This window comes from Microcaecilia unicolor, chromosome 10 (genome assembly GCF_901765095.1).
Source record: "Microcaecilia unicolor chromosome 10, aMicUni1.1, whole genome shotgun sequence".
NCBI lineage: Eukaryota > Metazoa > Chordata > Amphibia > Gymnophiona > Siphonopidae > Microcaecilia > Microcaecilia unicolor.
Window position 1 is genome coordinate 220,214,881 of NC_044040.1, and position 19,871 is coordinate 220,234,751.

The 19,871-nt window shown below is 45.7% G+C and overlaps 1 protein-coding gene across 2 annotated transcripts in view; it reads right to left on the bottom strand.

The window, feature by feature from the left end:
* Positions 1-19,871, bottom strand: part of CLCN2 (chloride voltage-gated channel 2) — a 101,682-nt gene that overhangs the window by 44,247 nt on the left and 37,564 nt on the right. Inside the window, exons 3-10 of one of the 2 annotated variants that reach the window (XM_030216501.1) lie at positions 18,740-18,871; positions 15,108-15,236; positions 11,803-11,936; positions 11,450-11,527; positions 9,873-9,951; positions 8,709-8,834; positions 5,885-5,969; positions 2,668-2,769 (exon numbers count right to left, since the gene is read on the bottom strand). In XM_030216501.1, coding sequence (XP_030072361.1) covers positions 2,668-2,769; positions 5,885-5,969; positions 8,709-8,834; positions 9,873-9,951; positions 11,450-11,527; positions 11,803-11,936; positions 15,108-15,236; positions 18,740-18,871 — 865 coding nt within the window. Of the gene's footprint in view, positions 1-2,667; positions 2,770-5,884; positions 5,970-8,708; positions 8,835-9,872; positions 9,952-11,449; positions 11,528-11,802; positions 11,937-15,107; positions 15,237-18,739; positions 18,872-19,871 lie in introns of those variants that run through there. The other variant, XM_030216502.1, reaches the window with a different exon arrangement.

Genomic DNA, 19,871 nt, shown 5'->3' on the forward strand with positions numbered 1-19,871 from the left:
GTGAAAATCTGCTGATTAAAAGGTATGCGGGGGTTGGAGGGGGGGGGGGGAATGTTTGAGAGACCATATGGCATGCAGGTGAGAGAGGGAGAGACCAAATCACTTGTGGAACAAGGCGGCGTTCTTCTGCCCACCCATCTTGGGCCCAGGCCCACCCAAAATTGGATGTCTGGCTACACCCCTGATGAGTGTTACGTTGGATTGTATTATCCTGTAATAATTGCAGTCTGGTAATAATCTCTTTTGGGAGTCCCAAATAAAGGATGTCACAATAGTCTAAATGGGAAGATAATGAAAAGCGGTCACCAATCTGTCATGGCTTCCGTAGATGGAATAACGTGGTTTTCATCACAAGTCAGACCTGGGATTCCATCTTGAGCAGAATCTCCAGGCTCCAAATAGTCATATTTAACACAAAAGTCTTCATGTGTATAGTATAAAGGACAGAAACACATGCATAGAGCAGAAATCCATTTTAGGGTGGGCCAAAAAGTGGACCTGGGGGGGGCAGGGATGCCAACCCCTCTTTCACGAGTCCTGCCTGTGCTGCCACAGCAACGCTCAAGTCAGCAGCAGACTTCAGATGCCAACGTTGGCAACTCCTGCATGAACTGAGCGTGCATGAGAGAGCTGGCATCAGAGTCGAAGCATGTGAAAAGCACAAGCGGGACTCACAAAGGAGACCCACCAGCCATTAAAGCAGAGGGGGGATTTCTGACTTTGGTTTAGGATGGCAGGGGTCTTAAGAGCCCAGACCCGAGACTCATCCCTTAATAGGATAACTGAAACTGTCACATTACTTGTTTTGGGGGGACTTTGTTGGGGGCGGGGGGTGATGTAGGGTAAAGTTGGGGGTTGTATAGTTCACCAAATCTGATATGAACTTTATGACCTACTATTTATTATTGTTATCCGTTTTGTGATTTTTCAATAAAAGGATGTTAAATAAAGCAAAGGGGGCCCAGGCCCCGAGGCCCCCACATGGCTACGCCACTGGCATAGAGAACACCTAGCATCTATAAAACAGGGGCCCGAAATTCAGAGGGAGATATTTGGGGATACTGAGCATCAGCTGTCAGACAGTATCGGGCTGGAGCCAGGGCACAACTGCCAGTTATTCAGTTAGCGACAATATTCAGACCATTAAACTGATAACTACCTAGATAAAGTTAGCACCTGGAACCAGTCCTGGGAGCATAACGATGCCGTCACTGAGACAGGTGTAACATTTGTGCGAGAACTCTATGCACATAGTCGTGTATTTTGTACACCGTGTGTAGATGTCAGAACTCCACCCCAGCTCTGTCGATAATGTGCCCCCAGGAATCCTCCTCACAGAACACGTACAGGTACTGGAAGGAAAGAACTGTTACGTTTTCCAAAGCAGGAACTCGGATCATGAGCCCTTGGGCCACTGCCGAGGAGCAGCACTGGCAGGCAAAACCACCCCACACAGGACTAAGACAGAACTCTGACAGGGATGGCTAGACTTCACCTGCACTTAGTCGCCCTTCCCCAGGAGTTGAGCCCCTGGGTGCAGGTGGCCGGCAGGACTTGCCGGACAGGGCCGGAACTGGACCCCAGCAGGATACACACAGGGAGGCTAGGCAGAATACTAGACTAGGACTCTTGGACAGACAAGGGACTGAACTGAAAGTTGCAAGCAGCCACTGAAACAGGGAACAACCACTGATAGATAAGGGATAGGACTAAAAGCTGCCAGGCAGCCACTGAACAAACACAGGCAACCAAGAACTATACAAAGACATACAAACAAGAAACAAGACTGGGAAACAAACAATACAGAAAACAAGCAATACAGAACACAAAGCTACACAAAGACTAAACTAGAATCAGGCAAGAATTACAGACTATAACTGGACTAGGCAGAAGTGCACCAGCACCCTAACATACCAGGGCCTTAGGTGATGCAAAGGCAAAGCAGAGAGTTTCCAAATGGCTAATAAGCCCAGCAGCAGCTGAGAATCAACTGCAGCAATCACCAGGCAGTTACGGGTGCTGTGCTGGCTCAAACAAGCCAAGCAAGTCTGGCAGGCCGGAAGATCCGGACTGGACTGGGCTGAAGTCTGGAACGGGCAACAGCACACAGACAATCCAATGCAGCCAGCACACAGAGACAGAACTAACACAGGAAGAACAGACAGAAGCCAGCTCAGAAGCTGACCGCCAGGAAAAAGGTCAGTCAGAGGGGTCATGACCACAGCCATGACAAGAACGTACATTACGTTGCTGACATGCCTGGGAACAACCAGATTGGTCACACTTATTTAAAATGAAGAGGCCGAAATTCAAACTCTGTGATCAGTGTTTCATTTATACACTAGCTGCAGGGTTTGAAGGTCAAATATTCAGTGACCAGCTGCTATCCGCATATCAGCAGTGAATATCTGGGTATAAAGGGCAGAGACGAGATTAGTCGGGTGACAGTGATATTCAGCACTGAAAATAGGACAATCACCCGGATAACTGAGGATAGATTTAGGACAGTAAACGTTTTCTATTATTTACATGAATTATCAGTGCTGTTTTTACTGTTGATTTATTACAGAGCAGTTTTGGCTTTTGCTGGCTCACAACTGTGTTCTGGACATTGAGGAGATTTTTCCGAGTGTCTGACAAGATCAGTCGCATGGGGAAGCCACTCACTTCTTCATCAGGAATCTGTTGATTGTTTTTTGCTTTCTCATGAACTGCACAATCTTTCTGTTTAAGTACACAAACAGTGCACCACCAAAGCCACTGGCAATCCTAAAAGACAGCAAGAGAGACAAAACAGGGGTCACTAGGAATCGTGAGAGACACAAGAGAGTGAACAGTAACATTAACATACAGAGCTCAGTCCTGTCCATAATAACAAATATTAAAGTCTTCCCTGCACTGAGGTCCGATTACTGGATTCCTGCCAAGCACCCTTTACGTTACATGTAAAAAGATCCCTCTGTACGTCTGATTACTTTTACACTTAAATCACTGCAAAACCTGTGACAAAATTAAATGCATACATTCGACTATCGGCTGTACAGCACATCAGGCTGCGGTCATGAGTAAGACAGGGATGTAGCCTGGGTCCCCCCCCCCCCCCCCCCCATCTGCTGGAGACTTCCTCAGCCCATGGACTAATCGCAGCCTGCTGTACAACCTGCTCATTTTGGGGGTTATTTTCAAATCTGCCTGCACAGATGTTAACTCCAGAAATATTGTTATGTGTGGGCTGTGTACCAGCGTTCAAAAGGAAGTAAGAGCAGAAATTTCCTTTTAAAATTGCATCACAAGCAGGGCTTATGGTAAAGTTAACCAAATATTTTATCTCCAGTTAACTTTACTCAGATACAACCAGGTAAAAGCATCCAATTCACTTAAGAACATCCCATCACAGTGACCACAAGAGCTGGACACTGCAGAAAGCTAACTCTTACTTTGCCCAGACATATCTCAAACTCCTCTGCAAAAAAAGGAGAAATGTTACGCGACCAAATTCACTGGTCAAAACGATGTAGTCAACTGAGGGCAAGAGGGATTTTCAAATAGGCTGATTTGTCTGGGTGACTTCCACAGTTTTGAATATGGCCCTCACAGAGATTTGCACGTGACTTTTTCTATGGACGCTGTATCCAGAAAATAAAGAGCACAGATAGGAAAATCCAGCTGGTGAATGAAGCTGTGTATTTTCATTCACCATAAGGACAGTATCTGGCTGGAAATATGACAAACTGCCCTGATAGTAGAGAGGATGGCACTGAAAAATAATTCCGATAATGCTGCTTTCCAGATGTTTGTGCCCTGCTGATCGGTGGTGGTGGCAGTCAATATATAACCTATATATTCAGCAATGCCAGGGCTGGTGTTTCCTCTGCTGCTGTGAATTACTACATGTGTTAATGCTTCTCCACAAGCTACACCTGTCCCCGGACCCACCTCCTCCTCAGTTCTCTGAAAATAGCTATATTCTTTTCCCTGACACAGGGTTTAGCTGGCTAAATGGCTGCTGGAAACTGCCCTGTTTATCTCCTTTCCAAAACTATCATACCTTACACTATGAGTTACCTTGCTGGACAGACTAGATGGACCATGTAGGTCTTTATGTGCCGTCATCTACTAATTCAACACAAATTCAACTACTTTCCTAAAGAAACAGAAACGGAACACAAGCTAGGATATGTTCGTCAGAAAAGCCTGAATTTCTAAATTAAGAAACCTATTTTCAACCAAATGTAGGTGTCTGCATGAAGCTTCTCACCTGTTCTTTGTCTGTTTTGACTCGATTGTATCTTTTAAAAGCCAGGCACCGTCTTCTCTGTGTGTCTGAGAAGGGTTGTGAATGTCAGTTAGCACTAATCAATGATACCAATGAATCAGAGTAATATTCAGCAAGGTGCTGATCCATTAAGTTGTGCAGATAAATTATCCGCTGTTGCTGTGTGTTAGGAACTGTACAACTCATTTGCTGAGCACACGGCAGATAATTAATCTACCCCATCACTTTATGTGGCATTTCAGTCAGACAGCTGTGACCAGCGAAAACGTCAGCATAACTTTATCTGAATAACACATACATTTGTTCACAGTTGAACGCATACGTTACCAGTATAAGCAGTCGCTCTACCCCAAACCCCCTTCTGGTTTTACATAAATAACTTTGGCTGTTCATCAACTTATTCAACTATAAGTTAAACAGCAGATTTTAGAATCAAAGAATCATCTGCTTAGCCCCTCTGCCAGTTCACCCCATGTGCCCCAACCCTGTGACTTAGGAATTGCACCTCAACTACCAGAGGAAAAACCTAGCTGGGAGCAGTTCTGAACCCGTGGTGCCATTCCCTAGCATTCCCTAGCATTTAACATCCTGCCAGTCTAAAATCATTGAAGAAACTTTCAAACCAGAAATTGTAAGAAAATGCTGCCCAGTTCCTAAAATTAGTTCTAATGCTGAACCCCACTAACACATTATGCCTTTGTCAGCTGTACCCTTGTGCACTCTAGAATCTATCTGGTTTGGCTCCTTGATTGCACAAGTGTGAAATAAATGATATGAGGACAGAAAAGTAGGTGAATATAACTGAATTTTCAATTCTCTGACCATTGGTTTTTCCCCCAAACCCCAAGAATGCAAAAACAAACTATAAATATGAAACTGCTTTGGATGAATCACAGAAAGGCTGTATATCAAATCCATACGGCTTGTATACATCTATAGCAAAATTGCAAAGTGCTACATCTGAAGTAGTCGGCCATTTTTTCTCATAAGCAGCGCAGTGACGTTCATTTTCATACACGCAGGCTCCTCAGAGTGCAATGGGGAGGAGCTGAGAGGCTCCTTTCCTAGTGTGGTATGGGGAAGAACTGTGAGGCTGGAAATAGCCATCTCTCGGGTAAAAAAACAGAGCTCTGAAGAGGTTCAAGGATACCAGAGCTCTGAAGAGGTTCAAGGATACCACAAAGATGGGTTAAGTGCTCACACAATCACAGCAAAGGCGGATCTGGAGGACTCACCTAATCATGGCAAAAGCAGATCTGGAGAACTCATTCAATCACAGCAAAGGCAAATCTGGAAGATTCACCCAATCACAGCAAAAGCAGATTTGGGGGACTCAACCAATCACGGCAAAGGCAGATTTGGAGGACTGAACCAATCATGGCAAATACAGATCTGGAGGACCCACCCAATCACGGCAAAAGCAGATCTGGAGGACTCACCCAAATCACCACAAAGGCAGGTCTGGAGGACTCACCCAATCACAGCAAAGGCGGATCTAGGGGATTCACCCAATCACAGCAAAGGCGGATCTAGGGGATTCACCCAATCACAGCAAAGGCGGATCGAGGACCCACCCAATCATAGAAAAGGCGGATCTGGAGGACTCACCCAATCACGGCAAAAGCAGGCAGCTCCTGAAGATCAAATGGAAAGTCCAAACGGAAACGGGTTTTGAAGAGCGCTGTGATGGTCTCTGGAAGACAGAAGTGAGACACAGGAATTGTTAAGGTTTCTATGGGTTAGGCTGGCAGAGTTGGTGGCATAGAGAGGTCTAAATAAGTTGCATGACTTACAGAAATCTTAAAAACAGATAAAGGTGAGCAGCAGTGCACCAAGCAATCCTAATGGGTACTAACCACCAAACTACAATGGAAAAGGTACCACATCCACAGCAAAAGACTATTCTGCAGCATCACAGCTTATCTGGCGCTGGCTCTTTAAGCAAGGCGCTACCCTTGTATGGATGGATATCTGTAGCACCTGCATAAGTGGAGCTGAGAATTACAGTAAAGGTACCAAAGACACCTCTGGCACCTTTTGACTGCATGGCTGTGGTCAGCTTTAAGTGTTTCTGCTCCATAATGTATTGGTTCAAGGTTCACTTTACTTGAGATCTAACCATTTTACATTCATTAAAATAAAATAAAATTGAAGGAAGGAAGAGAAAGGGAAGGATACAATAATGGGCCTAAGTTACAAAATTAGAATAACAAGATGAAAAAAAAGTAAGGGTGGCAACCATTCAGTAAGACACAGAGAGAGGGGAAGGGGCGTAGCGTAACACAGAGGGGGAGAAAGGGGGTAAAATGGCATATAAGGGGGGGAAGGGGTGTACTGTGACACAGAAAGGGGAGAAGGGGGTAATATGACACAGAAGGGGAGGAAGAGGTGTAGCATGACACAGAAGCATGGGGAGGGGAGGGGGGGGGGGTGTAGCGTGACACCAAAACTTGATGGCTGGTGACAGGAGGCAGATTGATGTAACTTAGTTTGGAGTAAAGGCGAGGTCCATGAATGTAGTCATCTACTTAATGGGACTTTCTTCCAAAGTATTGAGGTTTATGAATCTGTTCCCACATGCTTTATGGTGACGACCACTGACCATTTTAGTAGCCGACCTCTGAACCAACTCCACCCTGTTTCTTTCTTTTTGAAGGTGCACCTCCAGAATTATATACAGTTCTCCAAATGAGGTCTCAGAGACTTATACAGGGCATCATCACCTCCTTTCTCCTGCTGGCCATTCCTCTCCCTATGCATCCAAGCATCCTCCTAGCCCAATTTATTTAATGACATATATTTCTGCGTTAGGTTTTTGTGAAAAGTGAGCTTTAAAAATATTGTGACAGATGCAGAACCAGTGATCTCTGTCTGATGGGAGGTTGAGGGGTCTATGACCCTTATTGCCTGGGGTCCCAGATCACTCTCACCCTGCTCCTGCACGCTAGTCTTATTTTGCCGTCTGTTACTATGTTACCAGCCCTTTCAGTGGCAGTCTGGATACCTGTGGTGGTGTCCTTTCAGATGAATTCATGGACATCTATTGAACAGATCCTTTCAGTGGCTCTGCCCCACTACATGTACTATGACACTGTCCCTTTAAGAGAGCAGTTTTCAGAACCATTTATCCGAATGTCTACAATCTCAGCCTATTACACTTTCACTATCCATGGCACTGGCACTGCCCCTTTGTGACACACTGTGGCCACCTGTGGCACTTTTACTGTTTGTTTCACCACTCCTTTGAGTAACACTGTGGCGATCCGTGGCCACTGCCCCTTTGTAAGGCTTAAGAACATAAGAATAGCCATACTGGATCAGACCAATGGTCCATCTGGCCCAGTAACCTGCCTCCAACAGTGGCCAATCCAGGTGACAAGAACCTGGCAGAAACCCAATTAGCAACAACATTCCAGTCTACCAATCCAAGGGCAAGCAGTAGCTTCCCCCATGCCCATCTTAATAACAGACTACGGACATTTCCTCCAGGAACATGTCCAAACCTTTTTAAAACACAGATACACTAACCGCTCTTACCACATTCTCTGGCAAAGAGTTCCAGAGCTTAACTATTCTTTGAGTAAAATAAATATTTCCTCCTATTTGGAGTTCTCATTCCGTGAGTTCTGATTGTTTTCTTGGAGTTTTCTTTTTGTTTCATTATCCCTTGGATTAGCACTATGGCCCTTTGTGGCACTATCCCTATGTCACAGCTGTGACCGTGCCCCCACATCCAGACTCTCCTTTTCTTCCAGTGGTCGGGTTCCCCCCTAGCACTGCTTCCCTCCTGCACTGATGCTTCCACTGCCTGTTTACCTGTTGGACTATGCTCCAAGCCTCATTCCGGAGATAACCCAAGCCTCACTCTGATGTTCCAGTAGTCTAGACTCATTCTGGTGCTCCTACTGCCTCTTTCAGTGTGTTTCAAGCTTCATTCTGGGGCACCAGAGAGTGTGACATCATTAGTGAAGGCCCTTATAAGGAACTATGGGACCCCCCAGGCTTTGCCTTTGCAACACAGATCTCCTAATGGCGTCTAGTGTCTGTGCTGCATTCCAGCACTGCCTCAGTTGTTCCTGACTTGTCTGCAGCCCCATCTCTGTTTGTTGCTGTTGGCTCCAACCCTACCTCAGCTCATTCTTGCCTTGTCTCCAGTCCCACTCCTGCCCTGCTTCCTACCTTGCCTTCAAATTCCAGTCCTGTCTTCCAGTTCCAGCCCTGCCTTGTCTTCTGTTTCTGTTAGTCTAGACTCTGGTTCCCTACTGTGACTCTTGTCCAGTGCCTTGCCTGGGTGACTTGTCTGCCACCAGTCGGGGTCCGGCTAACCTTCGGGTTGACCGGGTAGCGCCAACTTGGTTGATGCCCAAGGGCCTCACCTTTCCTGAACTGTGACACCCTCTAACTTTATACGCATAGAAACAGCCCCTTTTACCTTCATCCTTGTTCCATACAGCGAGGACACGGAAGATAAAGGCACTGAAGGTGGCAGCAAAGAAGCCTCGCCAATAATTTCTGACTGCAAAAAATGTAGATGTGACTTCAATGCTGAAGAGAACACCTGGAAAACGGAGAAAGACATTTTAAAACTCCGCAGAATCTGTTCTGAGAGAAAGCAGTAGAGGAGTGAGGCAGGGGAAGAGCTGATACCGTGCAGACACATAATTTGAAAGAAACGGGTTCTCTTTCATTCTATTTCTGTCCGAGTTTCTTTTAGCACACAGTACAACAAAATAGTGCAGAAGGTGGGCCATTTAAAATACATTTACACCATCCTCCTAGCCCAATTTATTTAATGACATATATTTTCTACATTAGGTTTTTGTGAAACTTTAAAAATATTGTGACAGTTCAGAACCAGTGGGAGGTTGGGGGGGGGGGGGGGCGGGGGGGTGTCCTATGACCAGTATGTTATGACTAGGGGTAGGCTTGCATAAAAACTGCCCTCCTGATACTATATTCCACTTTTCACATTTATTTAACATACTACAAATAGAAATCATCTACGCGGTTTACAGCAATAAAGTGGGGAAGGAATGTATATTGGGAAGAGCAGCCAGGAAGCCTTAGTTAAATGTTAACAAATATAAAATACGGAATTACAACAGGATTTCTTAACTGCCGAGGAGATGCAACTTATAAATGAGGAATGGCTATCAAAAATAATCTCCAAGATCTTGGTCGTAGTCTTAAGGGGGATCAGTACACCTTGAAGAATGGATGAAAGGATCAAATTACATAGTAACATAGTAGATGACGGCAGAAAAAGACCTTCACGGTCCATCCAGTCTGCCCAACAAGATAAACTCATATGTGCTACTTTTTGTGTATATCTAGAGGAGCCAATTACCAGAAAAAAAAAGGGACTTAGAAGGATTTAGTTTCAGTTTATTAGATGCAGTCCAATTAGCGATTTCTTGCAATGTATATGAGACTCAATGGGAAATAGTAGCTGTAGATTTATTTATTTTATTTATTTGTTACACAAAGACCTGCAGCAGGAATTGAACCCACTTCCCAGGTTCTCAGCCCACTGCCTTATTCCTCCGCTCTCACAGTCCTTTCATTTCCCATTAGTTCTTCCTAAGGTCTGACCTACCTCCAATAGGAGCAGCAAAGCAGCAGCCGACTCCCACTGCGCAGGCTGCAGCGAGCATCTCTGTGTTTCGGGATTCATTCTGCAAAGCAAAGGAACATGTGGAAGTGAAAGGTTGAGGCAAGACCTGCCTGGGTGTGGCCTGTCTCCTGGGGACGGAATCTGTTTGCTTCTGTTCTCTCTCAGGGTGCTCTCCTGGGTGGGTCCACTCTCTATTTAGGGGGCGTCATCTCTCAAGAGGGGAGGGTCCATTCCTGGGTGTGTTCTGACTCTCTGCCGGGGAGGGGTCCGTTTCTTTTATTGACTTGATATACCGCTTATCATATTTGCATCTAAGGGGTTTACACTATATGTAAATAAAACAGGAAAACAGCAAAAGAAAATAAAAACAAACCTAACAACTAACAACTCCCCAACTCCAAAGAACTGTGTCCTGACCCTCAGAGGTTGGGCAAGAAGACTGCGGGCCTCTCCTGAGTCTCAGGTTGGGTGAGAAGACTGCGGGCCTGTCCTGACCCTCGGGTTGGGCGAGAGGACTGCGGGCCTGTCCTGACCCTCGGGTTGGGCGAGAGGACTGCGGGCTTCTCCTGACCCTTGGGTTGGGCGAGAGGACTGCGGGCCTGTCCTGACCCTTGGGTTGGGCGAGAGGACTGCGGGCTTCTCCTGACCCTTGGGTTGGGCGAGAGGACTGCGGGCTTCTCCTGACCCTTGGGTTGGGCGAGAGGACTGCGGGCTTCTCCTGACCCTTGGGTTGGGCGAGAGGACTGCGGGCCTGTCCTGACCCTCGGGTTGGGCGAGAGGACTGCGGGCCTGTCCTGACCCTCGGGTTGGGCGAGAGGACTGCGGGCCTCTCCTGACCCTCAGGTTAGAGAGATTGGGAGTGTGTCTTATCCCTCAGATTAGGGCAAGGTATTGTGGGTGTGTCCTGTCTCAGATTGAGGGAGGGTGTTGTGTTTGTCTCCTTTGGGCGTGTCCTCTGTCTCACATTGGAGTACTGTGAGTGTGCTCTATCTCTTATTTCGGTGGGACTGTGGGTGTGTCCTCTCTCTCTGGTGGGAGGGGGGAGTATGATGAGCTATTCCATGCCTCTGGATGGGGAATTATAGGTATGTCCTGACTACATTTTTTTTTTGGGGGGGGGGGGGGTTATATCATTTCTTTCAGATTGGGGGATGCTGTGTTTATGTCATTGTCTCTCATGTGTGGGGTGTGAGTGTATCCTATCCATTACACTGGGGGGGGGGGGGGGTGTATTGATATTCCTATTTTTCTGTTTGGGGGGGGGGGGTATTGTGGACACGTCCTGTCTCTCTGGATGATGGGACTGTGGTCATGTCCTGTCACCTAGTTGGGGAGGGATTTGATTTATGGCCAACTTCCTAGGTGGACAGTGTCTTTGTGGATATGTCCTGCCTATGAAGTGGAGGCCTTTCCTGTTAGGAACTGGGGGGGGGGGCTTCCATTGATCTGTCCTGCTTGTTTTCTTTACCCCACCTGTCTTTCCCTCCAGGATCTTCCTCCCCACTACAAACTTCCTATTTTATTAACTACATTTACTTGTAGCACCAGCTTCTTCCTACCTCATAAATGCCCCCAAACAGCGACAGCAGCTTACAGAGCAGCGAGGCGCAGAGACTGGCGATGTGTACGAAGGGGCCCTGCAAAGAGACATAAACAGAGTACAGAGGGGGCAGGCGGAGATACCACAGTTTGCAATACAGGGGAAAAGGAAGATGTGTGGCACAGGCTGTCACATTGGGACACACGAGTGTGTGTGTGTGTTAACACAAAGACCAACACACTGAGATAAATAAGGTGCTGGGGGGGGGGACGGACGGACGGACAGAGGACACGCAGTCTTTCACAACTGCAGCATATAAGATGGGAGGGCTGTCTCACATGCGTGACCCAGCGCCCATAGAAAGATCCTCACCTCTTTCCCCAGGGGCATTCCACTGCCCAGGGCACAAGTCAAGCCAATGACCTTCGCTACAAAAGTCTTCAAAGTGAGGTATTCCTTTAGGACCACACCTCGTAAAATGGTCTTCATCTCAGGGATTCCAGAGCCTACAGAGAGAGGAACACAGCTAAGGAAGGTGGAGGTACAGATAAGGCAGGCGGAGGCACAGGTAAGATAGGGGGAGGCACAGATAAGGAAGGAAGGAAGTACAGCTAAGGCAGGCGGAGGCACAGCTAAGGCAGGCGGAGGAACAGCTAAGATGGGGGAGACACAGGTAAGGAAGGTAGAAGTACAGGTAAGATAGGCCCAGGTTCTGCTTTTAAGCGATACAAAGCATGTGCTAATGAACAATACTGTAAAGGACATTAGGACTGGCAAATTTCATGTAAAACATCAGTAAGGCAGATCAAGAAATGATTTGAGGAGAAACGTCCCAAAGACCCAAAAGCTAAAACCTTTTTCAAGTGCACCGTGAGGCAGGAACCAAATTTCCAAGTCATTGATGCAAGTAGAATCCCTGATAAATCTGGTTATTTTGACCTGGATATTTAAAGAGATGTCAGGGGTTATTCCTAGATAACTCACCTGGCCATCTGTGAATTGTGCTAGTTCACTGGACAGAGCTGAGTATCTGCACGTCTCTCACCCCTCCTCCTTTTAACTGGACATTGAGCTGTCACTTAGATGGCCCGACATGTTAATTCTGACAATTTATCTTATTAACTCTTCCCATGAACTGAATAAACCATTTTGAATAATTGACAGCAGCCTCGTTTTTACAGTCTGACTGCTGCTCAGCAATGCTGGTCTCTTACCTGCATTATAAGGTAAGGTTTCAGGGCCCTGCTTAGGGCTGGGGGGGAGGGGGAGGAGGGATATGTAATGGAAGAAGATTTGCATTTTCAAATCTATTCACATTGAGGCCAATATTTAAAAGCTGCAGCATTGATCACATGAGGACGTTAAACCAAGGGACCCTGGTTCAATTCCCACTTTTCAAGATATACATATGTAATATCACATCATATCTTATGAGTTTATCTTTTTGGGCAGACTGGATGGGGCTTCCACTATGTTATTATGATTATTTTCTATATCTACGCCACATGAATGAATATCTTTGGCCATTTAAATTGCTAAATAGAGAGGGGTATAACCAGCAGAAGAAAGGAGGTGTTGATGTTCCTGTACAAGTCATTGGTGAGGTCTCGTGGAGTATTGTGTTCAGTTTTGGAGGTCGTATCTCGCTAAGGACATAAAGATTTGAAGCAGTTAAGAGAAAAGCAACAAAAATGATACGGAATCTGGGCCAAAAGACCTATGAGAATAACAACACACAGTCTTATATGCCGCTGTAAGCTCACGGTTCTAAGCGGCTAACGACACAACCCAGGATAATATCCACAATAAAACAGACTAACTTAATCACAAAATGTTACTTAATACAAATTTCCTGAATAACCAGGAAAATTCAGGTAAGAATGGAGCTACAAAATAAAAGCAGGATATCTTTTCACAATTTTGCAAACTGAAACACCCAGGAACATGCTAAGAATCTCAATCTTTTTTTCCCCTTAACCAATGGAAAACAAAATTAGACTGGAATTATGAAATCTAAGGATTCTAGCTGAAGTACAAAAACCACAAGTTGAAATAAATAGTTAAGGACCAGGCCCTGCAATATTTTATAGTAACATAAAGTAACATAGTACATGATGGCAGATAAAGACCTCTATGGTTCATCCAGTCTGCCCAACAAGATACTTTATATGTATACATGAGTTTGATTTGTCCTTGCCTTTCTTAAGACATAGACCGTAGAAGTCTGCCCAGCACTGTTCTTGTACTAAGTTCTGAAGGTAACGTCAAAGCCCTTAAAATTTACACACCAGCTCATCCCTATCTATTCAGTCATGATCAGGGCATAGACTGTAGAAGTCTGCCCAGCTCCCATTTTGTTTCCCAATTACCAGCGTCGCCACCCAATCTCCGCGGAACCATTCCTTCTAAACAAGATTCCTTTGTGTTTATCCCACACGTTTGAATTCCATTACCGCTTTCATCTCGACCACCTCTGTGAAAAAATACTTCCTGACAGTTGTCCTGAGTCTGCCCTCCCTTCAACCTCAATTCATGTCCTCTAGTTCTACCGCCTTCCCGTCTCTGAAAAAGGTTTGTTTGTGGATTAATACCTTTCAAATATTTGAATGTCTGTATCATGTCACCCGTTTCTCCTTTCCTCCAAGGTATACATGTTCAGGTCAGCAAGTCTCTCCTCGTACGGTTTGCAACGCAAATCCCATACCATTTTTGTAGCTTTTCTTTGCACCACTTCCAGTCTTTTTACATCTTTAGCAAGATACGGCCTCTAAAACTGAACACAATACTCCAAGTGTGGCCTCACCAACGACTTGTAGAGGGGCATCAAAACCTCCTTTCTTCTGCTGGTTATGCCCCTCTCTACACAGCCTAGCATCCTTCTGGCCACGGCCGTCGCCTTGTCGCATTGTTTCTTCACCTTCAGATCCTCAGACACCAACACCCCAAGGTCTCTCTCCTGAGTTGAGCTTACTACTACTACCACTTATCATTCCTATAGCGCTACTAGATGTACGCAGCGCTGTAAATTTGAACATGAAGAGACAGTCCCTGCTCGACAGAGCTTACAATCTAATTAGGACAGACAAACAGGACAAACAAGAGATAAGGGAATATTAAAGTGAGGATGATAAAATAAGGGTTCTGAACACGTGAATAAGGGTTAGGAGTTAAAAGCAGCATCAAAAAGGTGGGCTTTTAGCTTAGATTTGAAGATGGCCAGAGATGGAGCTTGACGTACCGGCTCAGGAAGTCTATTCCAGGCATATGGTGCAGCAAGATAAAAGGAACGGAGTCTGGAGATAGCAGTGGAAGAGAAGGGTGCAGATAAGAGAGATTTACCCAGTGAATGGGTAAATGCAAGGATTATAAATACCCTAATCTGGAAGGATACGTGAAGAATCTAGACCCTGGACATTTACACCTGCTCCAGGCCTACAAGGTAGACAATTTCTGGTACTTTCACTAGTATTTTATAGAAATATAAGCAACTACTTCTCTTTATAAAAGTAGCTTCCCAGCAGGCGTCTACTTTACCTTCTTAAACCAGGTCCCTGTTATAGTGAAGGCCATGTCATGGCAGATCACATGGAGCGAGAATCTGGTAGAAGCACATTGAAACACAGGACATGAAAGAGCGAGAGAGGCAGCCCTCCTTCCCCTCATCTCTGACCACATACCTACAGCCTGAGGGGACAGAATCTGTGTGAATCCTGCAGAGAAGGTGATGAGCACCACAGGGTAGGTGACCCAGGCCAGATATTGGAGAAAGACATTCATACCCAGGCCACCGTACATCCACTTCTGAGCTGAGGAGAGAAGAGAAAGTATAGAATCTTTTATTATTATGCAAATATCACATTGTCAAAAATGACCCCCTCCCCAATACCAGGAAGAAAGCTGAATGTACAGGGTGTGACTCGCTGATTCAAACGCATTACACAGTCAGCCGCTTATCTGCTTTTATTTAAAACACAAAATCCCGGCATTTGAATTAATTTGCCCTGTACTAGTTGCTAAACAGGGCAAAATTTGGTGTGGGCTGAGAATAGTGGTAATATTGCACCAAGCATTCATATAACCAGTGCAATCAACAGAAACAGCAGGCGTAACTTTACACAAGTAAGTAATCCATGTGAAGTCTTGACATCTTTTCAGCATTTGCGACTGAGCACACTGCTCAGCTGAAAATCCACAGATAAATATTCGGCCACCTGCTGAATTTATCACAAAAAGCTTTGTGTGTAAGAACATAAGCATTGCCGTACTGGGACAGACTGACAGTCCATCAAGCCCACTAGCCTATTTCCAGCAGTGGCCAATCCAGTTCACACACTCACTCCTACACACAACCACACACACAGTCTCACACACCAAACCACATCTAGCATGTACACAGCACATTCATAGTCATACGCATTACTAGACACACACATGAGGTACGTTTTCAAGGTCTATGGTCCTGTTCCCTCCACTAAACCTTCCCTCACATAATCCGGTATTTCCAGCCCTCCCCTTTGTAAACTCAGGTGTTTAAAACCAGACCCAGAGGGTTTCACCCGGTACTAGCTCCGAACCCGGACAACAAGTCTCACTTCTTCAAATTCCACAGTCTCCGCTCACTCTCAGGCCACTCGTACCCCACGCTTCTTTCCAGTCCACATACAGTCGAGCTGGGGCGGGAAATGGTCCGGAATAGCGATCCGGGGGTTTGGGAGACACTTTTCCAGTTTGGGGTTCCACACGCTCCCCAGTCCAGGAACCACGTGACACTCCAGAAGGTTTAATAACAAACTTCAACTTTTTATTGTAACTTTTCTTGACTCAGAGATCCTTAATGCAGTCAATGATATGAATTTCTTCTATAACACGACGTCAAATTATTGTCATTCCGTGGGGGACACGTCTACCACTGCACTGCTCAGGAGTATTTACAGGGAACATTTCTCTCCAGGGCTATTTGCATATTTACAGTTTCTCCGCTTATGCCTATGTTGCAGCCAGATGTCACCCCAGGATTGTTTTCTCCTCCTCCAGATAATCTCCGTTACTACAGATCCCTTATGGCTGTCCTTCTTCTGCGGTGTACCTCACAGGGTTGCACCCTGGCTTTGGGCAATCTTCTTCCTGCCCTAAATCCCTCTTACGGGCCGGACTCCCCAATCCACCAGAAGCTCTGACCCCTTCACCAGTTGTTGTACATTGGACAACGGTCCCAGTCACTTCCTCCAGTGACTCTCCACGAGGGCTCAACACTTCAGTAATCCCAACCTAACAAATGCACCGACACACATAACTAGACAGCTCCCATATGCAGCACTGACTCACTCTTGCATATACACAGGGCTTTTTTTGAGGGGGTACTTGGGGCTACTGAGTACCGGTGAGGCAGTGGGCCAAGATTAATTCTGAGAAATCATATGAAGGGTTAATTCTGTTTAAAGGTGCTCAAATACTATTTTAAATTCTCAGTTCTGCAACTAAAGTGAAGGAATGCCAGATGGTTCATATTATTTCAATGTCTAGCTTGCCGAGCAAAAGGTTAGAAAGGTCAGTGAGAAATGAAACTCTGTCCCTTGTGAATAATGAAAGCTAGCTCAACATTTGTATGCTATTAGGCATGCTGAGCAGCCTTTGTAAGCAGGCATGAGCCAGACATATGACACATTGTAGTTAAAGATTAGGCAGAAATACTGTTTAGAGAGAGGCAATAGATTAGAATTTAGAAGTTCTTGATATTTAGAATATGTTTTATAAGGATGCTTACTTTAGAATATGCTGTATTCTGTGTAAATTAATAATTCTGTGTGGAATGTTTGTTCAACTCTCTGTCTGACGTTCTGAGTAGGGCTGCAGTGAAGAGATCAACATGTGGTTTGACTTAGCCATAGTTCTGGCTGGTTCAATGTATAAGCTGATAGGTGAAAGAGGTCAGGACTAGTCAGCTCTCTTCTCCTTGATTAATTATAGGTAAAATGTAGAAATGGTCTTGAAAGTAATAACCTGATATGTATGCTATTAAGTAAGATTGGCCCTTGACCCCTTTAATGAATGCCAGAGTTTAGTTAGCAGTTAGTACTAGGAATATGAGAATAATAAATGTAAGAATATCCATTATCCTCTAAGTGAACCCAGGTTAAGCTATAGATGAGAAATCAATCATAATAACATGCAGGAGTTCTGGAGCCCAAATGTCTAGCTTGAGGGGCCCCCAGGTCACAGGTCAGTTTAGGATGTCTGGAACCTATGTAACTGATATTTGTATGGAGCTGATTGGTTGAGGCAAGGTAATCAATCTATTCCTTAACCAATTGGAGAGTAAGGGGGCTAGGCTAGGCTAGATAGAACTGTATTTAAGTGGGAGAAGAAGCAGGTTACGTCAGAAGGAGCTCAGAAGAAAGAGAAGGACAGAAGGAACAGACAGAAGAAGGAGAAGACAGCATAAGAAGAGAAGCAGCTGAGACAGAAGCCACAAAGACACAGAGAGCTGAGAGAAAGACACAGAGAGCTGAGAGAGAGACAAAGAGAGCTGAGAAAGAGAAGAAGAGACTTAATGCTGATGTTCTACTTTGTTTGCTGGCAAATAAAGAAGATTACTCTCTCATTCTGGTGTGTGCTGTCTGACTCCTGAAGTATCATAAATTCATGCATCAATTCCTGCAACACCGGTACTTTTTCTATTGTCTGCTAAAATTGACCCATGGACCCCAAGTTTTAATGAAAGAGCTCAGGCTCTACACACCAATTCTGCCTTGTCATAAATTCTGTAACTGGTTGCAGGGGGCCTGGCCATTGTGGGGTGGATCCCTCAGTGATCACCTCACTCCTGAAGGGTGGCCTAGCATTTGAGTACCGGCACCTTTTTTGCTAGTAAAAACGTACTGTATATACATCTCTCCCTTGTGCTCTCCTACCACATTCCACACAGCACCTCCAACTGCCTGGGATAGATATCTGTCTTTTCCTATCCCTGTGTGACCCCAACCCCATTCCCTGCTGTTATCTCATGCTCCTGAAACAGGTCTCTCCCTCTCTCTCGCTGTTCCAATATATCTCTTCTCCCTGCAGTGCCTCCTGCTGGCTGGATAGAGCTCCTTTTCCTATTTAACTCCCTTCTCCCTGCAGCGCCTCCTGCTGGCTGGGATAGATCTCCCTCGTCTTCTCTCTCATGCTATTTAACTCCTTCCTTCCTTCAGCACTCCTTGCTGGCAGGGACAGAGACTGATCTCTGTTTTCTTCTTTCACTTCACTATGAGACCTGAAGGGGGTTCTAGAGAGTCAAGTTATGAAGACAGCCGCTGTTGTTTCTTACCTTGTAAGCAAGTGGCGATTGTGTAATCCATGGCCCAGCTCACCAGGGCCATCAAGAGGCCGAGCAGGATCAGGAATATCCAGTCCTCACCCACTCGCGAGACCAAGAACTTTTGGCACTGAATGGTGCAAACTGGAGGAGAGGACAAAATGTTTAACTGTGGCAAAAGAACATTGAGGACACAGTACTGACCCCCCCAACCCACACTGGGGACACAGCGCGTTCAGCCCCCCTCCTAACCAACATCAGAGACACAGTACTGACCCCCCCCCCTCCACACACAAATAATCCACATCATGGACACAGCAGGGGCATAGCCAGACACCCAGTTTTGGGTGGGCCTGGGCCCAAGATGGGTGGGCAGAAGAACTCCACCTTGTCCCACAAGTGATATGGTCTCGCCCTCTCTCGCCTGCATGCCTTCCCCCGCATACCTCACAGTCTTCCCTCTGATGCAACTTCCTGTTTCCGCATAGGTGGGAGAATACATCAGAGGGAAGGCTGTGGGTCCGGAGCGAGCAGTATGTATCAGTCGCTGCTCACTGGAGGCGAAGATCTGCTATTTACAAGGTACGCAAGAGGGACAGTTGTTGGGAGTTTTCGGATGGTGGGGCTTGGGGATCCCTGCCAGCCACATCATAGGTTTGCTGCTACTTGGTGGGCCTGAGCCCAAAGTGGGAGGGCCTGGGCCCATCCCAGCCCACCCTTGGCTACGCCACTGGGACACAGTACGAAAAAAGCAAACAGACTTCTAGGAATTATTAGGAAAGGGATAGAAAATAAGACAAAGAATACTATAATGCCTCTGTATCATTCCATGGTGCGACTTCACCTTGAGTATTGTCTGCAATTCTGGTCGCTGTATCTTAAAGATAACAATGAAAAAAAAGGGCCAGAGGAAAAGATAAAGCAGAAATTAAAAAGGTTCAATGAGCAACCAAAATGATAAAGGGGATGGAACTCCTCTCGTATGAGGAAAGGAAAAAGAGGTTAGGGCTCTTTTGCATGGAAAAGAGATGGATGAGGGGAGATATGATTGAGGTCTACAAAATCCTGAGTGGCGTAGGACGAGTAGAAGTAAATCGATTTTTTACTCGTTCCAAAAGTACATAGACTAAGGGACACTCAAGGA